Source organism: Sapajus apella, unplaced genomic scaffold (genome assembly GCF_009761245.1).
Source record: "Sapajus apella isolate SASKATOON/1434 unplaced genomic scaffold, GSC_monkey_1.0 scaffold149, whole genome shotgun sequence".
In the NCBI taxonomy this organism is placed as follows: domain Eukaryota; kingdom Metazoa; phylum Chordata; class Mammalia; order Primates; family Cebidae; genus Sapajus; species Sapajus apella.
In genome coordinates, this window is record NW_022437089.1 from 501,188 (window position 1) to 525,125 (window position 23,938).

At 57.3% G+C, this 23,938-nt stretch overlaps 2 protein-coding genes across 2 annotated transcripts in view; one reads left to right on the forward strand and one right to left on the reverse strand.

The window, feature by feature from the left end:
- Positions 1–19: 19 nt before the first annotated feature.
- SSR4 (signal sequence receptor subunit 4) lies at positions 20–3,898 on the forward strand. The gene is made up of 6 exons (XM_032265237.1): positions 20–205; positions 1,873–1,991; positions 2,947–3,021; positions 3,216–3,305; positions 3,557–3,622; positions 3,733–3,898. The coding sequence occupies exons 1-6, from the start codon at positions 139–141 to the stop codon at positions 3,835–3,837; spliced, it is 522 nt and encodes a 173-aa protein (XP_032121128.1). The 5' UTR covers positions 20–138; the 3' UTR covers positions 3,838–3,898.
- Positions 3,899–7,710: 3,812 nt separating this feature from the next.
- PDZD4 (PDZ domain containing 4) overlaps positions 7,711–23,938 on the reverse strand; it is a 29,598-nt gene continuing 13,370 nt past the window's right edge. The window contains 8 exon segments of the mRNA XM_032265234.1: positions 7,711–9,143; positions 9,145–10,179; positions 10,364–10,474; positions 10,776–10,877; positions 11,350–11,412; positions 12,006–12,104; positions 12,510–12,600; positions 13,541–13,794. Of these exon segments, the coding sequence (XP_032121125.1) occupies positions 8,631–9,143; positions 9,145–10,179; positions 10,364–10,474; positions 10,776–10,877; positions 11,350–11,412; positions 12,006–12,104; positions 12,510–12,600; positions 13,541–13,794 (2,268 nt within the window). The 3' untranslated portion in view covers positions 7,711–8,630.

The following is a 23,938-nucleotide window of genomic DNA, read 5'->3' on the forward strand; positions in this document are numbered from 1 at the left end:
CTGCCAGCGACGTCACAATGCCGGCCCGGCCCTTCGGTGCATGATTGGCTGCCGCTGCCACTTACGCGTCGCGCTTCCTTGTCTGCTCCTCGGGTTCATGGGAGCTCTTTCTCTTTTCCTGTAGGCAGAGAGGAGGCGATGGCGGCGACGGCGTCTCTCGGCGCCCTGGCGCTGCTTCTGCTGTCCGGCCTCTCCCGCTGCTCAGGTAGCAGCCCGGCAGGGGCTTGTTTGTGGCGAGCCTCTGACCCACGGCAGGTGGTGTTGAGGGGAGGAGGGATACGGGGTCTGACATTTCGGGATCCGTCGCTGCGGGTCGGGCCTTCCTCCGAGAGGCCGGTGGCCTCGGGGCCCCGGGGACCAAAGCACCTCTCGCACGTTTACCGGCATCCAGGCTTTTCCTTGTCTGCTCAGACGAAGAGGAGTCCCGGAGCCTCCGCGGTGCACCCGGCCCCCAGCTTCGGCACGGAACGTGACACGTGTCCCCGCTCCCGCACCCGCTGCCTCTCCCTGCGGGTTCGGACAGGAGCAAAGCTCTGTAGTGCTGAGAGGATCGCGGCCAAAAACGGGGCTGGAGGAGCCACATAAGCCAGGAAGAGAGCTCAGTGAGGAGAGGGAGCAAGAGTGGGGCGAGTTAGATGGGGAGCCGAAGGGGCGCGCAGGGCCTTGAGTGCCAGGCCGAAGACCGGCTTTTCCGGAGGACCCTGCCTTACCCTTACCAGAGCAGAGCCAGGGGTCCCGTCGATTTGCGATCATGAGGGGCTGAGCTGCGAGCTCCAGTGTTTAGGAGTGGCTGCAGCAGCCAGCCTCGGGCCGGGAGCCTGGACTGGACAGGCTGCTTTCTGCATGTTCCCTTTTCCATCCTCTTTCAGGCCAGCAGCCTTGCTGCCTGGAACATTTTGCCAGCCTGACTGGCCTCCCTGCCCGCACCCTCATCGTCTGCCCCTGAGGAATTCCCTGAGCTGTAGCCAGGGACGTATCCAGAGGACAGGGCTGGCCATAAAACCCTTTCAGGGCTCCCATGCGCCACAGAAAGCAGGCCCGACTGAGGCAGGACACAGAAGGGCTGGCGGGACCTGGCCCCGGAGAACCGCCTGTTCCCAGGGATCTTCCTTCTGTGGTCCAGACCCAGAGCCTTCTCTGACATCCTCTGCTGAAGGCATCATTCTGCCAGGGCACCACATTGAGACAGCAGGTGGCTGAGAACAGTCCCACTTTGGGAAGCCTTTCCTTCACACTCTCTGACCTAGGCAGCAGCCTTCCTTTCCCATGGGCCTCTGTGGTTATTGAGAAGGCTAAGGCAGGGTCCTTTCTCTCACAGCTGAGAAGCTGTGCTTCTGGAACCAGAGCCTGTTCCATTTTCTTCCTCAGGAAACGCTGGGGCCAGCCTTGACCTTCTGTCAACTGGCCAGGGGCAGATACCCTTTCCCTCGTCTTGAAAGCCCCCATGCACTGCCTGCCTGCAGCCCCTACCCCTGATGTCTCTGCTGAGGATGCGCTCAGTACTCATCCAGGCTGTTTGTGGCTCTGAATTGAGGCTGGCCTAGCCCCCAGGCCTCTGTGTCATAGTCCAAGTGTTAGCATGCATTGTCCAGTGAATCCTGCCCCCAGCACACATGTGTTTGTGCTTCCTGCTCACCTTCAGAAAGCCGCCTTGCCTCTCCCCAGCCTGCCTTCATACTCATCCCGCCTCTCTTACTGCTGCATTTGTTACTGAGCACTTGGTTCTGTCTCTCATCCCACCTGGAAGGGGCAGTAGGATCCTGTGGGTCCCCAGCTGAGCCGAGCTGTGAGACAGGGCCGGGCCAGCCTTCTGCCCTCAGCCCAGCACACTCGAGCTGGCCTTCCCCAGATATCTCTCCCTCTTCCCCGCAGCCGAGGCCTGCATGGAACCCCAGATCACCCCTTCCTACTACACCACTTCCGACGCCGTCATTTCCACCGAGACTGTCTTCATCGTGGAGATCTCCCTGACGTGCAAGAACAGGGTCCAGGTGAGACAGTGGGGGTTCAGCCAGGAGGGCAGGTTGGGGTGTTCCTCACTGGCAGTTGACACGGGGACCCGTGTCGACAGAGGAAGAATAAGGATTCCAACTCTTGGGGTGCTGGAGAGATCGGGAGACAGCGATGCAAGATCCTAGCCAGTGTTGCTGGGTCCCCCTCCTCACCTGCTTTGTGTGCGGTTCCTACACGAGGTAACGCTGGGCTCATACCCCGCTGTTCCCTGAAAGTGTCTGGACCGGGAAAAAGGGCTGGGGTCTGCCCGCTCCGGTTGCCGTTGGCCAGTTTGTCTGTGTGGATGTTTTGTTTTGGTTTTATTTTTTCTTTGTTTTTTTTCTGAGATAGGGTCTCACTCTGTTGCCCAGGCTGGAGCGCAGTGGCGCCATCTTGGCTCACTGCAGCCTCCGCCTTCCGGATTCAAGTGATTCTCCCCTCAGCTCCCAAGTAGCTGGGATTACAGGTGCTCACCACCAAGCCCAGCTAATTTTTGTATTTTTTGGTAGAGATGGGGTTTCGAGGGTTGTAACTTCAAGATTGAGGAGCCTTGGCCTTGGCCTCTGATCTATGTTCCCATAAGTCCAAAGAAGAAAATTGATTGGGCCTTTTTTGGGTACAGATCTCTTAGGGTAAAACACCCCTTGGCCAGCCCACTGGGCACCCCTGACCCCAGCACCTCCCTTGCAGACTCAGGGAAATCACTCAGACATTTTCATCATCCTACCCCTGCTCACAGTCAACAGGGTTCCTATGGGTCCAGTTAGGCTAGCCCATGGGGGGCCCTGTGCCCCATAGGGGAAGGCTGATGCAGAGGGCCAGTCACGGGATTGGTGAGTGTTCCCTGGTACCTCCTGCCAGGGACCTGCAGGCCATGTGAGCAGCCCACAGGGCTGCTCTGCCGACACACCCAGAGAGGGCAGAAGGTGACTCTGCCTTTGTCCCCTCACCCAGAACATGGCTCTCTATGCTGACGTTGGTGGAAAACAATTTCCTGTCACCCGGGGCCAGGACGTGGGACGTTATCAGGTGAGGGGCCAGGGGTGCCCTTGCTGGGGGCGTTCCCTGCTCCTGGGTATAACCTGAAGCCCCGGGGGTGGCTGATCAAGTAGGGCCAGGGGCCATGGGTTCGGGCTGCTGGAGAGCTGTGGTGTCGGCACTGGGAGGCAGGGCGCCCCTCCGTGTCCACTCTGCCCACACCCTGCACAACACACCCAACCCAGGTGTCCTGGAGCCTGGACCACAAGAGCGCCCATGCGGGCACCTATGAGGTCAGATTCTTTGACGAGGAGTCCTACAGCCTCCTCAGGAAGGTGAGGACGCCTGCAACGCACTGTACTCTCCTGTCCCTGGGGAGCAGGATGGGCTGGGTGAGGAGGTGTTGGCAGCAAGTCCAAGCCAGGCGGCCCTCCTGTGCTCCTGTCCCTTCTCTTCCTCAGTGTCTCTCACCCATTTCTCTCCTTTCCTTTCCGGGGCTCGGACTGGTGTTCCTGCCTGTCTTTCCTCTCCCCACCCCACCCTGGCTGCATGCTGGGCAGCCCTGAGCGCAGCGCCTCCCTTGCAGGCTCAGAGGAATAACGAGGACATTTCCATCATCTCGCCTCTATTCATAGTCAGTGTGGACCATCGGGTAAGTGGCCTGCTCCCTTCTCCTTTTGGGGGGCGTTGGGCTGAGTGAATGTTATCCTGGTCTGCTCGCCCATCCCCCTCTGAGCTGGCTTGTGATGTCCTTTCTTTCAGGGCACCTGGAACGGGCCCTGGGTGTCCACTGAAGTGCTGGCTGCAGCGATCGGCCTGGTGATCTACTACCTGGCCTTCAGCGCGAAGACCCACATCCAGGCCTGAGGGCAGCACCCCAGCCCTGCCCTTGCGCCCTTCAATAAACATCACAGGGACCTGGGGCTGCTGGCTTGCGTTGTTGTGCCTTCCCTCCACTGGGAGAGCTGAGGGCTGGTGTCCCCTTGTCTGCCTGGTTGGTGGAGCCAGCGGGCGAGAAAGGGGCGGGGTTTGGTCTGGAACTCCCCTTCCTCCTCCCAGTGAAGTCTCCTGTCTGGTCCCCACAGAGCCCTGTGTCCACCTTCCCTGCATCTCTCTCCTGGTTCAGGGGTGAGGGCAACAGGCTTGGCTGACCCCTCCCCAGGTGGTCCCACAGGTTTCACGTGGAGACACAGCCAGCCTAGTCTCCATACAGCTCCTGTGTTGGGAGCTCCAGGCCTGATCCGCACACTGAGGGCTTTCCCTGCACTGCTGTCAGGCATGCCAAGCGCCCCCACCCTGCCCATGCTGCGTGCAGCTGTCCAGGCCCGGCCCCTCCACGCGCCACGACATGACCACACCACCTTGCTTCCAGTGTGTTTGGCCTTCATGGGATGTTGAGAAAACACACACCCATGGCCAAGCGTGGTGGCGCATGCCTGTAATCCCCACGCTTTGGGAGGCTGAGGTGGAAAGATCACCTGACGTCAGGAGTCAGAGACCAACCTGGGCAACATGGCGAGAGCACGTGGTGGCATGCGCCTATAGTTTCAGCTAGTTGACCTGGAGAGGTCAAGGCTGCAGCGAGCCATGATCACACCACTGTACTCTAGCCAGGGCGACAGAGTGAGACCTTGTTTCAACAAAAAAACACTGGCACCTGTAAAGAGCACAGCACTTCCTCCTAGAGACCTCTCTCCCAAGAGCACCCATGCCCTTGGGTGAGCACCCATGCAGGCATCGTGGCCTGGCGTTCTACTTGCAGCTCACCCTGCAGTGCTGTCTCCCATCAGCCTGTTTGCAGCTTGGCACATGCTGGCTCCTGGCCAGCTAATGGCATTCCTTAGGGGCACTGAGGGCCCATGAGGCAGGGAGGGTCCTGGGGTCCAAAGGGACTGGGTGTAAACCCCAGGTGAGCCCCTCCCAGCCATGGGACCCGTCGGTTTGCTCAGCTGCTAGGCAGTACCCATGCCCACTTCAAGGTGTCAGGGGGTCTGTTGGGACCAGCCAACAAAGCCCTGACATCTGGGTGCTGGCTCACCCATTGGCTGTTACTGGAGAGAAATGGAACCCTCCAGAGAGGCTTTTTTTTTTCCTTTTTTTTAAGATGGAGTTTCATTCTTGTTCCCCAGACTGGAGTGCAATGGCATGATCTTGGCTCACTGCAACCTCTGCCTCCTGGGTTCAAGCGATTCTCCTGCCTCAGTCTCTCTAGTGGCTGGGGTTACAGGTGCCCACCACCACACCCAGCTAATTTTTTATATTTTTAGTAGAGATAGGGGTTTCACCATGTCGGCCAGGCTGGTCTTGAACTCCTGACCTCAGGTTATCCACTTGCCTCAGCCTCCCAAAGTGCTGAGCTTACCGGGATAAGCCACCGCGCCATGTTAAGACCGCTCTTAAAAAGAAGGGAAGGCCCAAAAGCTGTCTGGGAGGTAAGGACTCCTCAGTACTTAGCTTGCTCCCCAGAGACAGTGGCACTGTGAGGGGCCAGGGGTGTCAGGAATTGGTGAGGGTTGCTCTGCCAGAGTCTTGGAAGGGGTTCATCTATACTAACTGAGAGCCCTCTTCCCACCCCCAGGCCTTGGGAAGGGGGATTGAGCTGGGCGGGGCCTGCTGCTAGGAATGCAGAGGCTCCTAAGAAGAACTAGGCACCCACCCCAGGACAGTGCACAGGAGCCTTGGGGCTGAGGGGCCACACCAGCTTTGCCAGCGGATGGAGTGTGCAGATTCGAGAGGAGTCCTGCAGCCGGAGGAAGAGCTACTCCCCCTGGCTGCTGAAGGAGCCAATCGTGTCTTGCCCACAGGACGGATGGCTGGGGCAGGCCAGGTATGGTGGGCACCAGGGCAAGTGGCAGGCACCCAGTTGCTCTTTTTGGTTCTGGGTCTGCCACAAAGGCTGATGGCAGCAGGACCCAAACATGAAGTTGGCATTCCAGGGCATCCGTAGCCAAGTGCTGCCAGTCTTCCTGGCACCACCTCTCCCCGAACCAGCTAAGGGACTCCAGGCTCCAGGCCCGTCTAGGCCCACATCTCAGGAGCACTGGAGGGCACCCCACCAGAGGAAGAAGTGCGTGCCTTTAGGGCCATCCAAGTGAGCCTCCCAGCAGCTAGAGGGAGGCCAAGGGTAGAGTTTGACCTGCATCTCCAATCAACTCCAGCCAGTGCTCTGTGGGCAGGGCTGGGCCCTTGGTTTCCCCAAGGGACAGTTAGGGGGCTGGTCAAGGGTTTGGTGTGCCAAGCCCTCAGTGGGTGAAGTCCTGAGGGGTGGGGGAAGCCATTATCTCCAGCCCCTGCCCTCTGCCCCCACTTCCTGCCACCCAGCCAGCAAGGGCCTTCCTCTTTTCCCTGCTGGTGGGGTGCGATATACCAGGCCTGCCCTCCCAGGGCTGCTGTGCGGCAGCCCACATCCTTGTGCCCCAGCCTTCCCTGCAGCAGGACTCCAGGCTTCTGGGAACAGGCACTGGAACTTTTCCCTCACAGCCTTCTTAAAATCTAATCTGTCACTGACTTGCTGCCCAGAACTTAGAGAAGTTTTAAAAAATTTTTTTTGAGACAGGGTCTCGCTCTGTTGCCCAGGCTGGAGTGTAGTGGCGCGATCTTGACTCTGCGACCTCCGCCTCCCAGGTTCAAACGTTTCTCCTGCCTTAGCCTCCCAAGTAACTGGGATTACAGGTGCATGCCACCACACCCGGCTAATTTTTGTATTTTGAGTAGAGATAGGGTTTCTCCATATTAGTCAGGCTGGTCTCAAACTCCCGACCTCTGTGATCCACCCGCCTCGGCCTCCCAAACAGGCATGAGCCACTGTGCCTGGCCTATATTCTTTCTAGAAAATTGTAATGCCTCTTCACCCAATTCCACTCCTTCAAGGCAGCACTCCAACGGTAGGTTGTGCCCATGTTGTCTGTGGAGTTGTCTTTGAGGCCCTGGCCCCATACAGCACTAAGCATGGCTCCTGGCACTTGACAGCCGGAAGATTTGCTGAGAGCTCCCAGGATGGAAGGGCCCTGGCAACCACATAGGCATTCATCTGTCTTGCTAGGCACAATGGGATCACCAAATGGGGACGGCAGCTTCTGCCTTCCAGAGTGAATGGCACCAGGCCCTGCTGGGTAGGATAGAGGTGGAACCCACTTCTCTGTGGCATGTGCCAGCAGCGGGCCTCACATAAGGTTTGGTCCATGGAGATGTCCATGGCCTTGTCTGGAGGCTAGTCCAAAGTCAGCCTTCTGCCATCCTTCTACATCTGGTCACCACCCTGTGACTGTGATACCTCTGAATGACTCAGGTGACTGACACTGATCTCTCCTCCCAGAGTGCCACACAATTGCCCATGGGAGGTCACAGTCACTGTCCCTGACATCCGAGACAAATGGAGAGCTACAGCATGGCTTTCAGTTGACCCTAGCCCTGCCCCCTCTTCCTTCTCCCACCCCAAACTGACAAGTCTACCCCAGCCCAATAAGAATGCACACAGGGAGGCCAGGATTCAACCAAGTACAAAGGCAGCTTGCTTTATTCTCGAGATGCAGGGGGAAAGGGGTGGTGCAGCCTGTCTGCCAAACCCCACAGGCAGCCTAGGTCACGTGCAAAACCTGAGGAGGTTGGGGCCTCTCCTTCCCTGTCAGCCCACCGCCTCTCACTGGGGTCCAGGTTGCAGATCACCACCAAGTTGTCTCCAGGCCACATGGCCCAGGATCTTCCACTGCTATGCATGGGGCTTGGCATCTAGCCCCTTGCCATCCAAGCACCCTCCTCAGTTCACTCAGGAGAGAAGCCCCTGCTCCAGATGGTGTGGGGCGCAGAATGGGCGCAGTGACTTCTTGGTGGACACCTTGCAGGAACCCTCTGTCCCTGCAGTCTTGCTCTCTGTCACTGGGGAAAGAGGTGACCCCCAGCGTCTCCCCGTTCCCACACCTCAGAGTGGAAGCCACCAGAACAGCTGCTTCCCATTCCTCCCACCTTTCCCTCCCCTTCCCTCCCATCCCCAGCCCTCCCTCCCACTCTTCCTCCCCCACTCTCTTCCCAGCCATCAGTGGAGGGGGGAGTTTCACCTCTGCCAGGCTGCCTGAAGAAGCTGCCAGCCCCCAGGGCAGGTCCACAAAACAAAACAACTATTGGCAAGCACAGAAAGGGAGAAAAACCACAAAAATCAGGGGTGCCTTTGTCTACAAATAACTGCGTGCACAGCAGTGGGGAGAGGCCACGCTCAGCAGCGAAGCCGACACCCTCTTGTGCTCCTTTCAGCTCAGCTTCCCTGTCTGCAAGTCCACGGGTCTCGTGGAGAGAGCACTGGGTGTGTGTGTGCGTGCACGTGCAAGCACACGCAAGAGCGTGGGAATGGGGAATGCACACGCACAGCTGAAGGGGTGCCCGTTAAAGATATGCCCCCAATGCGGGCCACCGGCGTGGTGATTACTTGGGGAGAAGGAAGAAAAGCGTCCCTTCTCCTCAGGACCTTCTCTCTGCTAACAAAACCCTGTGCGCACACCCACACGGGGAGGTGTGTGCGCGCACTCAGCGAGCGCGCGTGTACGCGCGCGCGCGCACACACACACACACACACACACACACACACACACACAATAGCTCTATGGGAGAGTGAGGGCTGGGGCTACAGGGGGTTCCCTGGGCTTGGGCCGTGCACCCACCCGGGCAGCTCACACGGTGGTGACCGAGAGCAGAGGGTTGTAGACCCGCTTGCCATCTGCCGAGCGCGCACCGTGGGCCAGCATCTCCTGGATGGTGATCCAGTTGTCCAGGATCTTCTTGTTCCGCTTCTTCATGGTCTTGCGGTGGCTCAGGGCGATGATGTTGAGCTCGGGCTTGCTGTCGCCATTGTGCTGCTCCCGCAGGCATTCCAGCCGGCTCTGCATCATGAACTCGCGCCGCTTCCGCTGCTCGCGGGCCCGGATCAGATGCTGCTTCCGCTCCTCCTTGCTCCAGTAGCGGCCCATCTTCATCTCGCTCACCGCGTCGTCGTCAGTGGTCATACCGCTGCGCTCCTCTCGGATCTTCAGGGCCCGGGCTTTCAACAGCCGATCTCGCACGGGCCGCTTGGCCACGTAGCGGGTCCCGTCGCTGCGCACCTTCACCTTCCACTCCATGCGTGGCGCTTCGGTGGCGGCGGCCGTCCCCCCGCCCACCCGAGGGCCGCCGGCCAAGCTCAGGGGGGCCATGGCCCAGCTCCTCCAGGCCTCGCGTGGGGGTCAGCTGCATGCAGCTGTGGTAGTGCTCGCCCTCCTGGCCCTGGCCGCGGTGGCGCCGCGAGAGGTAAGGGCTGCCTTCGGGACACATGCGCTCCAGGGCCAACCCCGTCTTGGGGTTGCGGCGGCCGCGCTCCTCCGCGTGCTGCCTCCGGCCAGCCTCAGGATCCCGGGAGAGGGACCGGAACTTGGCGGGGCTCCCCTGTGAAGGAGCTGACTTGGCAGGGGTGGCAACAGGGGGGCCGGGAGGGGTCCGGTTCAAGTTGGAGTTGCCGACAGCGGCCCGCCGCAGGGGGCTCTCAGGCAGGGGCTCCACGAGCAGCGGGGTGCTGCGGCAGCTCTCTCCAGTGTTGTAGGCACTGGTGCTGTCCTTGTCCGATTTCTCAGGCAGCTCGGAGATGTCGGACAGCTCGTGCTTCTTGGGCTCGCTGGCCGCGAGGTCGTAGAGGCTCTCCTCCTCCAGCAGCCAGGCCTTCATGCAGCGCTCGCGCAGCTGCTGCATCTTCTGCGCCCGCAGGATATTGCGGCACTTGAATTCCAGGTGTCGTAGCTCTTCCTCCAGCATGGCCATCTCGTGGCCCAGACTCTCGTTGCGGTTGACGTCCAGGGCGCTATTGCCTGCAGAGGCCCGGGGGAAGAGGAGGCCCAGCTGGTTGCCGTTCTCCAGGTGGCACTTGATCTCCAGGAGCTCGCGGTAGCGCTCGTACTCCTCGTCCGTGAGGCCTGGGACGTCACTCCCTCCCAGCCCCGCCCCCTCAGCCAGCAGAGAGTCCATGCTGAAATGGAAGTCCCGGCTCTGCAGGGCGTCCCCTTGCAAGCCAAACTTGCGCAGGCTCCCCGGGGTGTTGGTGGAGCTCGGGGGCTCGTCCCCCAGCAGGTCGTGCTCAGAGCTCTCTTCGTTCCGGGTGCTCTCGTCTGTCCGGCCCACCCCGCTGTCCAGCTCCTGGCTGTTGCTCAGGCCTGGCCCTGCATCGGGAGTCCCCTTCTCCTCTTCGTTTCCCAGCTAGAGCAGAAAGGTTAAGTACCACTCAGTTAGGTCCCATGGACAGGATTGTCACAGGAGGATCTGAAGGGGCTTTGAGCCTGGTTCATTTCCTCACCAAGCTTTGGGAGACCCTGCACAGCCTCAGCACCCTCTGCCCGGTTCTCTCCTTGCCCTCCCCACCAGTGCCCTTCTCCTTCCTCACCTGCTGGGCAGGGGGTGACTTCAGCTTACGAGCACGCAGCTCCCCCTCATTCTCAGAGCCAAAGTCATCCAGGAAGTCATCCCGGTCGCTGTCTTTCCACCGTTTCGCCAGCTGCGGAGACAGGCCCTGGTGTCCCCACAGCTTCAAGGACCTCCCCAGATACTCCTCTGGTCTGATCTGGGCCCCAGACTTGGCCTTTTTGTTTCAGTGAAGTTCAACAACCTGAGGGGTGGGGTCCCAGCCCACTCAGCCTTCAGAGGCCAGGAGGGGAAACAGGCCCTGGAGACCCCTGCCCACCTGCCCTCCATCAACTCTGGGTTGTTGGCACATCTGTGCCCTAGCCACGGTCAGCAGCTTCCAAGACAGAAAGCCTGATGTCAGGGCCCCAGATTGCCCTGCCAGGTGCACACACCTGACTCTCAGGTCGGGCCACCAGCAGGGAGATGTTGGTGTTCTCTTCCTGGCTGAGGATAGCTACCGCCTCTTCCCGGTTCTGGACGTCCACACCGTTAATCTGAGGCAGGCCAAGGGAGAATCAACAAGGATGCTAGGGCTAGCCCTGGGGTGGGCCCTGGGCCGGTGCAGGGAGCCCAAGCACTCTGGGCTCGGCTGGACAGGGCTGGGCTGGGGCTTGACCTCTGGGAGGATGTCATTAAGTGGAAGGTGCCAGGGATTGGGTAGCCTGGCCCTTTCAGGAGTAAACGTGTGCTCAGGACAGCATGCAGTGGGGGCAGAGGGAGAGGGGCCAGGAAGTGTCAGAGCAGCACGGGCCCTGGATGTCAGCAGATCCCATGGGCACACAGGAGCCACTGGGGCGAGTGGGCAGGAGGGAGATGAGACTCAGCCCGGGTTTGGGACATGGCAGCTGCGTGGCCTCTCTGGCTTGGCTCTTAGAGGGAGAGAGCTAGGGATGTGCTAAAGAGAGGGGGCTGGGCCACTGGACGCAGCGGGGCCTCAGGCCAGGCCTACAGCCTGGGAGCGCTCACCTGGATGATGCGGTCTCCCTCACGGATCCGGCCATCTTTGGCTGCAATGCTGTTGGGATTTACCTGCAGGACACATGCATCTTGGGGACTTGGCGCCTAACGTGCCCTTTTAGTAGAAGGGGGCAGGCTCACAGTCAGGGGTCCCCACAACAAGCTGAAGGCTCTCTGGCTCCCCCTCCACTCTGAGCCCCAGGAAGCAGGGGCAGAGGCTGTGGACTAGTCGCCTCTCACCGCCCCTGTCCCTGGCACTGTGGGGCTCTTCTGCACAGAAGCCTGTACTTTTGGTCAGCCCTGGGCATTGGTGGGCAGTAGGACACTGTCTGTCTAGAAGGTGGCTCTAGTCGGGAGGGCAGTGAGGGGCCATCGCCTCCCGGGGATACACAGACATCTGCCCAAGACGGATTCGAAAGAAGGCTAGAAGGCAACCCTGATGCTTGTTCTCAGGCCTGTCTGCTGTCTCACCTGGGCACAGGCCTCTTTCTGCAGATGACTGCCCCACTGCACAGTGGCTGAAGCTGTTGACCGTCCTGGCCTCGCCACACAGCAGCCTAGGTGTGATGCCCTGTCCCTAGTAGCTGGGACCTAACAGGCAGCCTCTGAGCCATGGGCAGGCCACGTGGAGGGGCCTCAGGGCCGGGGCACACCCGTCTGCGTACCTCTCCGACGTAAATGCCCAGGTCTTCCTCGTCGTCCGTGCGGTAGCAAACCATCAAGCCCAGCTTGTCTCGGTGGCTGCTTTTATACAGCTCCACCTCCTGCCACAAGGGTCCGGGAGGAAGCAGAGGTAGAAAGCCCCGGAAACGTGTGAGCAAGGGAACAGACGGCACAGCCCAGCCCCTCAGCCCGCAGCCCCTCAGCTTCCTCTGGAGCCCCTGAGCTTTGACGGTCTCTCTTACCATCCCATGTGGCGCATGTACTCAGTGGTCTCCCTACCAGGAAATACGCGAGGCACGCACAGAGGCACAGGAGACAGAAGACAGACGTGCATGGGACGTGGACGCACCGACATGGACGGAACACGCAACCTCACCCGCACCCTCCCTGACTCAGCCAGACGCGTGCCGGGAGGGCCACGGGGCCGGGCCTGGGCAGGAAGGCACACAGGCGTCGGAGCGGCTCCCGCGGTCGGCTGCGGGCCCTGGCCTGGCCACCCGGCTCACCTCATACTCCAGCTCGTCCAAGCGGTCTGCCTCCTGCGGGCCGCCCTCCATAAACTCCGCCGGGTCATAATACTCATGGCTGATGGGGGGGCTGCCCAGGAGAAGGTGGGGGTCAGATTGGCCGACCGTCCTCTCACGCCTCAGCCCCAGCTCCCAGGCAGGCCAATCCCAGCATGCCTGGCATGGAGACCTGCTCTGCACGTACACTCAAGGGTGGCTGGCCCGGCTGCCTCTTGCAGAGCCCCCCTCTGGGCAACATGCAGCCATGCAAAGACCGGGGACGCTTCTTGGACCGGAGTGTGTGGCATCCACACAGAGGACCTGGGCACATCTAGCTCTCCTGTCCCCAAGACCAGACTCCTCCGACTTTGCCAAGCTCCAGGTGCCCACCCGCCCACCCAGCACTGGCCCCACTCATGCAATGCCCCCAGGAGTTATCCAGGCCCTGGAGGACTTCTGCAGAGCAGAGGGGGCCCACCCTACCTCCAAGGAGCTACCCTCTTGGCCGCAGCGCTGAGATTGGCTGCTCACGGCCCTGTGCCTACCTCCCTGCAGCCCGGGCTAAGATTAGCAGAATGAGGCTCACGTGGTCATGAGCCACCAGGCCTGGATGAAAGGCCTTTCTTCCAGTCAGGCCAAAGAAAGAAGCCGAAGAGATGGAGGAAATTCAGAGCAGGTAGAGGAATGAGACAGACAAGGGATGCAAGAAGATTCAAGGAGTGATGCTTGTGAGGCAGCAGAGGAGAGAGGATGGAGGAGGAGGAGCTGAGTCCCTCAACCCTGGCACTTCCAGCAGCGACGTCCCGGACAGGACGGTCCTCCCTTGGCCCTGGGGGTAGATACAATGGGGCACCTGCTGGAGCCTGGCCCAAGGCTAGAGGCCTGGAGGTTTCGGAGCCCTTGGGTACCATGATCCACTCTGGAGGCCAAGGGGCCTGCTTTGTGCCCAAGAGGGTGGCGTGCAGACGGCCACCCCAGGTGGCCTGCCCTCTCTGGAGGCAGGGCCCGGGGCCCTCCTGAGGGCAACTCACAGCTCAGAGAGGACGTACGGCTCCAGGATGACCATGGGCGGGGTGGGCGGACGAAGCTTGCCCAGTGCCATGATATGTTCGAAGGTGATGTCGGTCTGAGTGCCACTGTCCACCAGCTGCAGGTCGTGACAGGAGCTGTCCCCCCGGAGGCGGGGGCTGCGTCTCAGCACCTGGATCACCAGGGGCTCCTTGGAGGAGCGCAGGGCCTGCAGAGTTTGCTCCTGAGACAGCTTGGAGAGCTCCTTCCCGTTCACCTGCGGCAGAGACACGCCTCTGTAAGAACCCTCAAGGGCCCGCTCCTCCCCTCTGAGGTCAAGACAGAGGCCCTAGCTAGCAGGACCTGGGCTGACAACCAGCACCCCCATCTGCTCTCCGCCTGCAACCCTGGCTACCTTCATCCACTGAGGGCCGGCTGGGGATCGCCAAGTCACACCAAGACCTGGGGACTCGGCCTCTGTGCACTGGGTCTGGAGGCTGTGATCTCGCCCTAGAACGTCCTCCCGTCTCTGCTTGAGCTCTCCTGGCCTCTCCCCACCCAGACCCGCTTCTTCCTAGGGCAGCACTGAGGCCAGAGCTAGCAGAGATCTCACTGAGTTCCTTGGCAGTGACTGGACCGTAGCTCATCAACATCAAGGCAACAGACGAACTTGACTCTTCAGATGAGCTGAGTCTGTCAACAAATGTCTACTCACTAGGGAGGGCCAGGGTCAGGTTTGGCGGACAAGTGGAAAGATGCCTAAAGATATGGTCTTGTGTCCTCACAGTGGCAACTAAGTTGCCCAAGAGAAAAGGCCTTGACGTACAAGAAGCCTGCTGGAACTGCAAAGTGGCCTAAAAGAGGTGGCAAGAAAGTGGTCTTTATAAAGCCACCACTGTTTTTTGGGCACGTGCGATGTGCTAGGTTACAGGCAAGAGCCCTGATGTGGGTCCCCACAAAATCCTAACCCCCAACAACCTTGAGGGAGATGCCATTATTGCAGATGAGGAAACCACATCAGCAAGCTCAGCAAGGTGGCTGAACTGAGTCAAGGAAGGGTCGGGAAGAGGAGGCCATCGAGGGTCGGAGCCCAAGGTGGAAGTGGGACCTGAGCAGCTCTGCGGAATGCTTTGGAGGGGTGAAGGAAGGAGGATGGAGAGGAGCAGAAGGAAGCCCATTACCCACAGCGCAGCACCCAAAGTGCGTTGGACCCTAGTATAGTATGCTGCAACTTTCACGTCCTTGGGGAAGTAGAGAAGGGATGAATGACTAAGGACCAAGAAGGACTGAACAGACTCCACCAGAATTCAGGACACATATGTCATGGGTCCAGCAAGGGGAAGCCGGAATCACTTCCAGGAGGAGGCAGGTGTGCAGGGTATTCTCATGGGCTCAGCAGCTTGTGGAAGGTTGAGCATGGGGACAGACCTTACCCGCAGCTGAGGGAGCACATGGCCAGCCACATACGCCTCCGTGGGAGGCAGGAAAGGCTTCTGGAGCAGGGGGCACCTGGCTTCCGTCAGGCAAAGGGAGTGGGGCCAAGAAAAAACACAGGGAGGCTGGTTTGCAGGTGGAAGCGAAGCTCCCAGTCAGCATGGAGATGGCAGGGCGAGGAGACCGAGTCCACCTAGGGATGGAGCAGGCTGGGAACTTGCGCCAGATGAGAGGGCAGAAGGGCTCTGGGCATGGGCGCAGGTGGCCGCGGCTGCACAGAGTCCTCTGCTTTTCCGAGTTGTGTATTAGGAAGTTTACAAGAACCCTCTGTCCTGCATCCTTACGGTGGCACCTCCCTCCCCGGGTTTCGCACAGAGATGCCAATTCCAACGGCAAAATCTTGTCTTAGTGCCTGCAACACAGCAGAACCACCACTGTAGGAATCTTTTCGGGAAGATAACCATCTCAGGAGAGCCCAGCTTGTCTTTGAAACCCCTGTGGCCTCGGCAGTGGCTCCTGCGTTACCTTTTTGCGATTTGACTATGTCCTTGTAGATAATCATTGAAGTTTTCTTTTTTTTTTTTTTTTTTTGAGACGGAGTTTCGCTCTTGTTACCCAGGCTGGAGTGCAATGGCGCGATCTCGGCTCACCGCAACCTCCGCCTCCTGGGTTCAGGCAATTCTCCTGCCTCAGCCTCCTGAGTAGCTGGGATTACAGGCACACGCCACCATGCCCAGCTGAATTTTTGTATTTGTAGTAGAGACGGGGTTTCACCATGTTGACCAGGATGGTCTCGATCTCTTGACCTCGTGATCCACCCGCCTCGGCCTCCCAAAGTGCTGGGATTACAGGCTTGAGCCACCGCGCCCGGCCATTCATTGAAGTTTTCTATGTCTCCCTTCTCCCCCAGATTTTCATATTCTGAGAAGAGCTTTTTGTCAAAATCAGTTTTGTCTTACTATAAAAGAAACAGCTTTTTCTTGTTGTTGTTTTGAGACGGAGTCTTGCGGTGTCGCCCAGGCTGGAGTCTAGTGGTGTGATCTTGGCTCACACAACCTCTCCCTCCTGGGTTCAACCAATTCTCCTGCCTCAGCCTCCCCAATAGCTAGGATTACAAGCACCCACTACCACACCCAGCTAATTTTTGTGTTTTTAGTAGAGATGGGGTTTCACTATGCTGGCCAGGATGGTCTCAAACTCCTGACCTCAGGTGATCCGCCTGCCTCTTCGCCTTCCTAAGTGCTGGGATTACAGGCGTGAACCACCATGCCAGCCATGCGGCCTATTTCCTTCCAGTGTTTTTTCTATGTGTGCCATTTTGCAGCTGCAGGCCCCTTAAGGTCCACCCACAGCAACACACCTGTAGACCATCAGGTTCATCATCACCTCACTAAGGCTGCCTTTGATTTTTTGTTATTATAAAGAATGTGTCAAAGACACATTTTGGGCTCCATTTTGTACATTTTTTGTGCTTAAATCCTTGTGTAACCAGTGGCTGTCAAGGTGGAGAAAATTTCTCGAGGTGGAATCTCTGGATCAAAGACTATAAAGGAAACAGCTGTTAGCCAAGAAGGTATTTCTTGGAAGCCCATAAGAATGTCAGTCGGGGTAGAGTGGGCTTGGGAAGGCTGTAGACAAAGGGACACGAGGAACAGCCTCAACACCCTTGGCAGCAGTAGCTAGAGCAGACTGAAGCCGGAAAATTCGGAAGCCAGTTGTCAAACACAGCCATTATTGATATTTTAACTGTAGAAATGTACAGATAACTGAATGATATTAACAACAAAGACAATAAATCCTCAGAATGCCATCACTGTCTAATTATCTTAATACACTTTTCTGTCACCTGTGCTCTTGGGGTTATTCACATCTGGCGTGGGAGGTTGGAATACTCTGTGATGGTGTGTGCATCCCTCCCTACTCCAATTTCAGTGACATCGCAGTGGTGGCTTGAAATCTGCTATAGTGGCAGCATTTACACCAAGGAAATCGGCAAATGCTCCAAACGCAGGCTTTTTGTCTGGGAACATTTACCGGCTTACCACTGCCCTTGAGGAGATGCTAACACAGAAGCAGAAGGGCTCGGAGCTGTCCTCAGGATTTCTCCCTGAACTCCTGGGGCAGGACACAAGCAGGCAGTGGGACGCTCAGGTGACAGAGATGACAGAGAACGCAGGAATGACTTTCTCCCCAGAATCATTACCCAGCAGCAGCGTTGCTATGGAAACTGAGGAGAGCTTGCTGGGTGGGCTGGTAGAGGCTGGGATGTCAAGAGGGGGATGGGCATGGGTACAGCCTCAGCGCCTCGAATCAGTGGCAACCAGAGTGATCGCCTGTGACAGCCAGGCAGGTCTCTGGGTGGAAGCCACGGGCTTCAGCAGCCATCTCTGTCTCTCTCTCTCTGTCTCTCTCTCTCTCTGTGTGTGTCTCTCTCTCTCTCCCCTCCTCCTCCTCCTCATCAGGTCATGCTGGACCCTAAAGAAGAAATGAGCTTCCCTCTGGGGAGGGGCTGAGGGCTACCAACAAGGCAAGAAAATATGGGGCCATGAGCAAAGAGGTGCAGGGCCAGACGCATGGTGAGGAGCTCAGAGACCTGCCCCCGCCCCCAACCATCCTAAGGTAGCACACTGGTAAAGGCAGCCCTGTAATGCCCCAACCTCCAGTCTCTAAAAGGCAGAAAGGCTCAACGTGAGCAACCCCAGGCGTGCTTCCTGCCGCACCTGCAGATGTTTCCACACCCTGGGAGCTCGCTCCACCAAGACACAAGCAATTCCAGTTGGATCAAAGACCTACAGGGACAAAGCAAAGCAAGATAACAATATCTTTATGGTGTGGGATAGACAGGAAATTCTTAAGATCCAAAATGGACGAGCAATAATGGAAGAGATGTAAAACTTCAAGACAACAAATGACACCCTAAACACAGTAAAAAGGCGGGCTCAGAGGAGATCTTTACAATGCACAGACCTCATAATGGGTTTTCCAGAATATGCAAAGAATTCCTACAAAACAACAAGAAAACACAGACACAAACAACTCAAGAAGAACATGGGCAAAGCATATGAACAGGTGCTCAGGACAAAGGGGACCCAGGCCCACCACCAAGCACTTAAAGCCATGAGATTAGAGGACATGCCCTTCAGGACGCCAGGCCACCAGGAGGACCAAAGGTGCCAGCGGTCGAACAGACAAACAATTCCTGCTATTCCATACTTGTGGTTAATGGAGGCACACTTGCTTATTCAGAAGATATGCTTGGTAGAAAAGACACCCAGGCCCCCAGGAAAGGGAAGCAGAGGAAGGGTGTCGCGGATGGGAAAAATCCTCAGGCCAGCAGGGCCCACATCAAGGCTGGGTGGCAGTGCTGGTGCTAAGTGATGCGAGACGATGTCCCATACTTCCCCGGATGCTACAGCAAGTCCAGGAGGCCTCAAGGTACCCAGGCTGGAGCTCGGCCTTTGACTTGTGATTGTCTAATTACCTCCCTTTCATTAAACTACAGACCCCAAGAGGGCTTCACCCTGGGCTGTACTTCCATCCCAACTCCTGACAGTTTGCTGAAGATAAAAGTTTAATATGTTGCTTGGCTGAATTAACATTTTTTATTTTTCCATAATTTGTTGAATATATATTAAGGACCTGTAATGTATCTGATCTTTCTTTAAAAATAATAATAAGAGATGCGGTTAGGCCGGGCATGGTGGCTCACGCCTGTAATCCCAGCACTTCGGGAGGCCAAGGCAGGAGGATCATGATGTCAGGAGTTCAAGACCAGCCTGGCCAACATGGTGAAACCCTGTCTCTGCTAAATATACAAGAATTACCTAGGCATGGTGGCGGGTACCTGTAATCCCAGCTACTCAGGAGACTGAGGCAGGAGAATCGCTTGAACCTGGGAGGCAGAGGTTGCGGTGAGCGGAGATCATACCATTGCACTCCAGCCTGGGTTACAAAGCGAGACTCTGTCTCAAAAAAAAAAAAAAAGAGTTTCACCATGTTGCCCAGGCTGGTCTCAAAGCCTGGGTTAAAGCCATCTGCTTAGTCTTCCCAAAGTGTTGGGATTACAGGCATGAGACAAGGCACCCGGCCCCTGTGTCTGATTCTGATGGAGTCTGTGTTGGAGGGGTCTCGCAGTGCAGCTGGGTTGACCTGAGGTCCTGCAGAAGCTCGGTCCTGGCCTTGCTCAAGTAAGGGCTGCGGGCATATGGGAGGTGGGTACTCGTGGGGGTGTGGGCAGGGGTAGGGACATGAGTGGGGGTGAAGTGTGGGCTCCCTGGGGGGGATGTGGTTAGGGTTTGCATGGGGAGGAGGGGAAGAGGCATGGGGTGGGGCTGAGTGGCGTCTGGGGGTGGATTGTGTGGGTGGGGATGCATCTGGGTGGCATGAGGGTGATGAACCCTCTTATCCTTCTGGAGTGTCTTCTCTTCCCTGGCCTGTTAGCGCTGTGCCAACTGCCTGGTGGCCCTGTGGTATGGCCGTCTTCTGTGCCTCTATCTCTCTCTGCCCCTTCTCTCTCCTGGGGCTCAGCAACCTCTGCACATCTTTCCTTCTGTGATCTGAGCTGAGCAGATGAAGCACCAGCCCAAGGCTCCAGATACCTGGTATATCCCTGCAGACCAAAGATACACACACACGCGCGTGCATGCACACACGCACGCACACACACACGCACACGCATGCACACACACGTACACGCACACGCCAAAGGCCCTGCCTGAGCCACGGCCGCTGTCGGGAGCCACAGCAAAGTCCAGAAAGAATGTCATGTGCATGCCACACATGGGAGCTTGGTAGCCTTCACGCCTAGACACGGTTTAACGCCCACAACAATTTCACCTCCGTAAGGCTCTGGAAGCTGCCAGGACCCAGTGTCTGCAAGCTCTATTTAAAAAAGGTTTCCTGCCCGGCACAGTGGCTCGCGCCTGTAATCCCAGCACTTTGGGAGGCCGAGGTGGGCGGATCACTACTTGAGGTCAGGAGTTAAAGACCAGCCTGGCCTACATGGTGAAACTGCAACTATACTAAAAATACAAAAATGGCCAGGCACAGCGGCTCACACGTGTAATCCCAGCACTCTGGGAGGCCAAGGCAGCTGATCACCTGAGGTCAGGAGTTCGAGACCAGCCTGGCCAACATAGTGAAACCCCATCTCTACTAAAAATACAAAAATTAGCTGGGCGTGGTGGTGCATGCCTGTAATCTCAGCTACTTGGGAGGCTGAGGCAGGAGAATCACTTAAACCTGGGGAGGTAGAGGCTGCAGTGAGCTGAGATTGCGCCACTGCACTGCAGCCTGGGTGACAGAGCTACACTCTGTCGCCCCAAAAATAAAAAAAGTCTCCTTCATCAAGTGCAAACCTCCCTCCTTTGGAGGAATCCAAAAGAAATCCACTTTGCTTCTAGCATGGAGAGAGTGAGGATTGTTGCCTGAACTCATTGTCAGTAAACTCACACTATTGAATGTTTCCTGCATTGAGAGCAACCTCCTTCCTTTGGAACAATCCAGAAGAAACCCGCTTTATCTTGCAACACTTCACGTACCTGAAGCCCACTCCAATGCCCCTTGTTCCCCCTCGCCCAGGTTCCCAGCCACTCTCATCTTCTGCAGTGCTCCTGTGCCATCCTGACCACATGCTGAGCGCCACGCTTCACCTTAGCTAGAGCCTGCCCTGTGGCAGTCAACCCTGTTGATTTGGTAGTGAGCTGGCAGCCAAGCACACCATCAAAGCCTGTTCACAAAGACCTCTCCTCCAACCCGTGCTAGCACAATGGATTTGGTACATACTTTCGCCTTTCCTTTCAAATAATCACAGAGCTCAGAGCGCCACACTGAGGAGACGGAGGAGCACGAAGATGAAATAGAGCTCCCTGGCCCTACACAGCACAGCACGGCTCGGCTGGGGACTCTCCAGCACACAGATCTGTTTCTTTCCTGATTTGCTGCCAAGATGGGCCCGAAAGGGCTGACCCTAGGACTGCAGCTCCCATCCCAGCCACAGTTGACATGGAAGTCCTTAATTTCTACCACAGTCCCTGCTCTGGAGAGGGGACTCGAGCCTTAGCAGGGCCCCTCTGCCCAAATGTACGCTGGATGGCTCTCACACTCTGCTTGGGACAGCTGAGTACTCCTTTGCACATTCACCGCCCTGGCCTCCTGGAAGCCCGGTCCTTCCTCGCAGCTGACCCCATCACCCTTTCCAGACACACGTAGTCTGAATCTTATCCCACAGTGTGTAAACTGATCAACTTTCTGGAGAGGAATTTGTCAATAACTATGAAAACCCTTGAAAACGTTCATGTAGCCTTTGATCCACACAATGTGCTCTAAGTAATTTAATCTAAAATGTAATAATAATGGATACTACATTAATTTAGTTACGAGGATGTTCACAATTTAATTGCAAGGCTGTGGGCTCCAGGTTGGGGAATGAAGCACAGCCCCCACCCCCACAGAGGAGGTGGTCCCGGGACTTTCCCAGGGAACCCTGGGAAGCTGGTTCTTTCTGGAAGGCTGGAAAAGGGCCTGGCCATGGGTCCTGCAGGCCACTTAGGCTAGGAGGGCCTCAGGCCAGGAGCAGGGCTGAGCCATGCACCCTCCCCACAGCGCAGCCCCTCTGCACACGCCCCCCACCGATCCCTCTAAAACTTGCAGAAAGGGCAGGGGCTCAGTGGCGGGCCTGGACGCTAGGGGGCAACATGGAGCAGGGACCAAGCTGTCTCGCGCACAGATGGGGGGGGGGGTAGTGGTGGGTATGGGAAAACCTTTCCAACCATCGGGGGTGTTGGGGGGTGAGCAAGGCAGCGGAGAGGCCCTTGCTGGTGGGGCGCCAGGGGCCCCGGGACGGGGGCTAGGCCTGGGGATGGGGCGTGTTCTGGGGATTCTGTGGGCCGAGGACATGTGACTCCCTGACAGGCTAGAGATGGTGCGTGGTGTGCGCGGGAAGCATGGGAGTCCTGCCCCACCCACACTGGACAGGGTGCCGCACAGGAAAGGAGTCCCAAGGAACTGAATGGAGAGAGGGAGGACTGCGCAGTGAGCAGAGGGTGTGAGGTGGTCGGGTCCAGAACACACCCCCCATTCCGTTCCGCTCCCCAAAGGGCTTGGTTGGAAAGTGGGAGGGACAGGGACAAAGCTGTCCAGGTGAGTAGAGTGTTCAGGAGAGCCTCTGCGGGTCGGTGACACTTGAGCTGAGACCTAAATGATGACAAGAAGCCAGACATGCTTCCTTGCAGTGAAGAATGCTCCCAGAAGAGCAGAGTGTAGGGGCCTGACCAGCAGGTGACGGCAGTGTCCAGACCACAAATGATGCTGGTATGACCCCAGGGGTGGCAATAGTGGTGATGGGATGTGCCCAGAGTCAGCTTGGGTTTTAGAGGCAGGCTGCCAGGAACTGCTATTGGGCTGGGGGCAAGGGACGCAGAGAGATTGAAGATGGCAGGGGAAATGTATGTCCAAACCTCAGTGAGATACCACGACACACCACAAGGGAGCAGGAATCAGTGAAAGGAAGCAGGAGTATTGGAGAGGGTGCCAGCAGGACCCTGGAGCCGCACGCCTTGCTGCTGAGCATGGAAAAAATAGTGCATCCTGGAAGCAATCTGGTGACTCCTCACAAAGTCAGATGTAGCTCATGTATATGACCCAGCAATCCCCAAAGAAATGAGAACAGGCATGCAAGCAAAACGTACTCAAACGCTCACAGCAGGACCATCCATAGTAACCAACACTCAGAGGCAGCCGGTGTCTGCACACGGTACACCCATCCCGGCATAAAAAGAACGAAAGACCGACGCATGTGACCGTATAAACACAGTCTAGCCAAAGAGGCCAGTCGCAAGGGCCTGTATTTCATGATTCCATTTCCATGAAACGTCCAGAACAGGCAAATCCCTACAGACAGAAAGCAGATAAATGGTTGCCAGGACCTGGAGAAAAGGGAGCCTGGGGGCATTACTGCTGAGGGGTATGAGGTCCCTTTTGGGGTGAAGAACCTGTTCTGGAACCAGCCAGTGGCCATGGCTGCACAGCATTGAGAATAAATGTCACTAGTGCTAAATGTTAGGTTATGCGCATCTTAGCACAAGAAAACAAAATTGCCACACAGGACCACAAGGATCAGGGGTGTCCTCACAACAGCGAGGAAGACTGAGGGAGGGAGGACTCAGAGATTAAGCTCAGTGCAGGAAATTGAAAGTTTTCATCTCCAGCCCAAACTTCCTGAGGCCTGTGGACATCCCCAGCGCTCCACTGGCCCAAGCCCATCTCAGCCAACTGGGTGGCACGGGATCATTGCTGTTCAATTAAACTAGGAATTTTTCTTGATTTAAAATCATGAGATGACAGCTGGGCACCATGGTTCACAGTTGTAAATCTCAGCACTTTGGGAGGAACATGTGGACGGATCACTTGAGGTCAGGAGTTTGAGGCCAGCCTGGCCAACACGGTGAAACCCTACGTCTACTAAAAATACAAAAATACATAGCCAGGTGCCGTGGCTCATGCCTGTAATCCCAGCACTTTGGGAGGCCGAGGCGGGTGGATCACGAGGTCAACAGATCGAGACCATCCTGGTCAACATGGTGAAAGCCCGTCTCTACTAAAAATACAAAAAATTAGCTGAGCATGGTGGCGCGTGCCTGTAATCCCAGCTACTCAGGAGGCTGAGGCAGGAGAATTGCCTGAACCCAGGAGGTAGAGGTTGCGGTGAGCCGAGATCGCGCCATTGCACTCCAGCCTGGGTAACAAGAGCGAAACTCCGTCTCAAAAAAAAAAACAAAAAAAACAAAACTTAGCAGGGTGTGGTGGCGGGTGCCTGTAATCCCAACTACTTGGGAGGCTGAGGCAGGAGAATCACTGGAACCCGGGAGGTGGAGGTTGCAGTGAGCTGAGATCATCCCACTGCACTCCAGCTCCGGTAACAGAGCAAGACTGTGTGTCAAACAAAAAAATCATGAGCTGAAACTCGGCATGGCCTCTCGCTCCTGTAG

What these genes read in the sequence shown, in the direction of transcription:
- SSR4 (XM_032265237.1), top strand. Translation starts at nt 139, where the DNA reads ATGGCGGCGACGGCGTCTCTCGGCGCCCTGGCGCTGCTTCTGCTGTCC. An exon ending in AGGACGTGGGACGTTATCAG is followed by an intron (nt 3,022 to 3,215) that starts GTGAGGGGCCAG and finishes CACCCAACCCAG; the next exon opens with GTGTCCTGGAGCCTGGACCA. An exon ending in CCTACAGCCTCCTCAGGAAG is followed by an intron (nt 3,306 to 3,556) that starts GTGAGGACGCCT and finishes CCTCCCTTGCAG; the next exon opens with GCTCAGAGGAATAACGAGGA.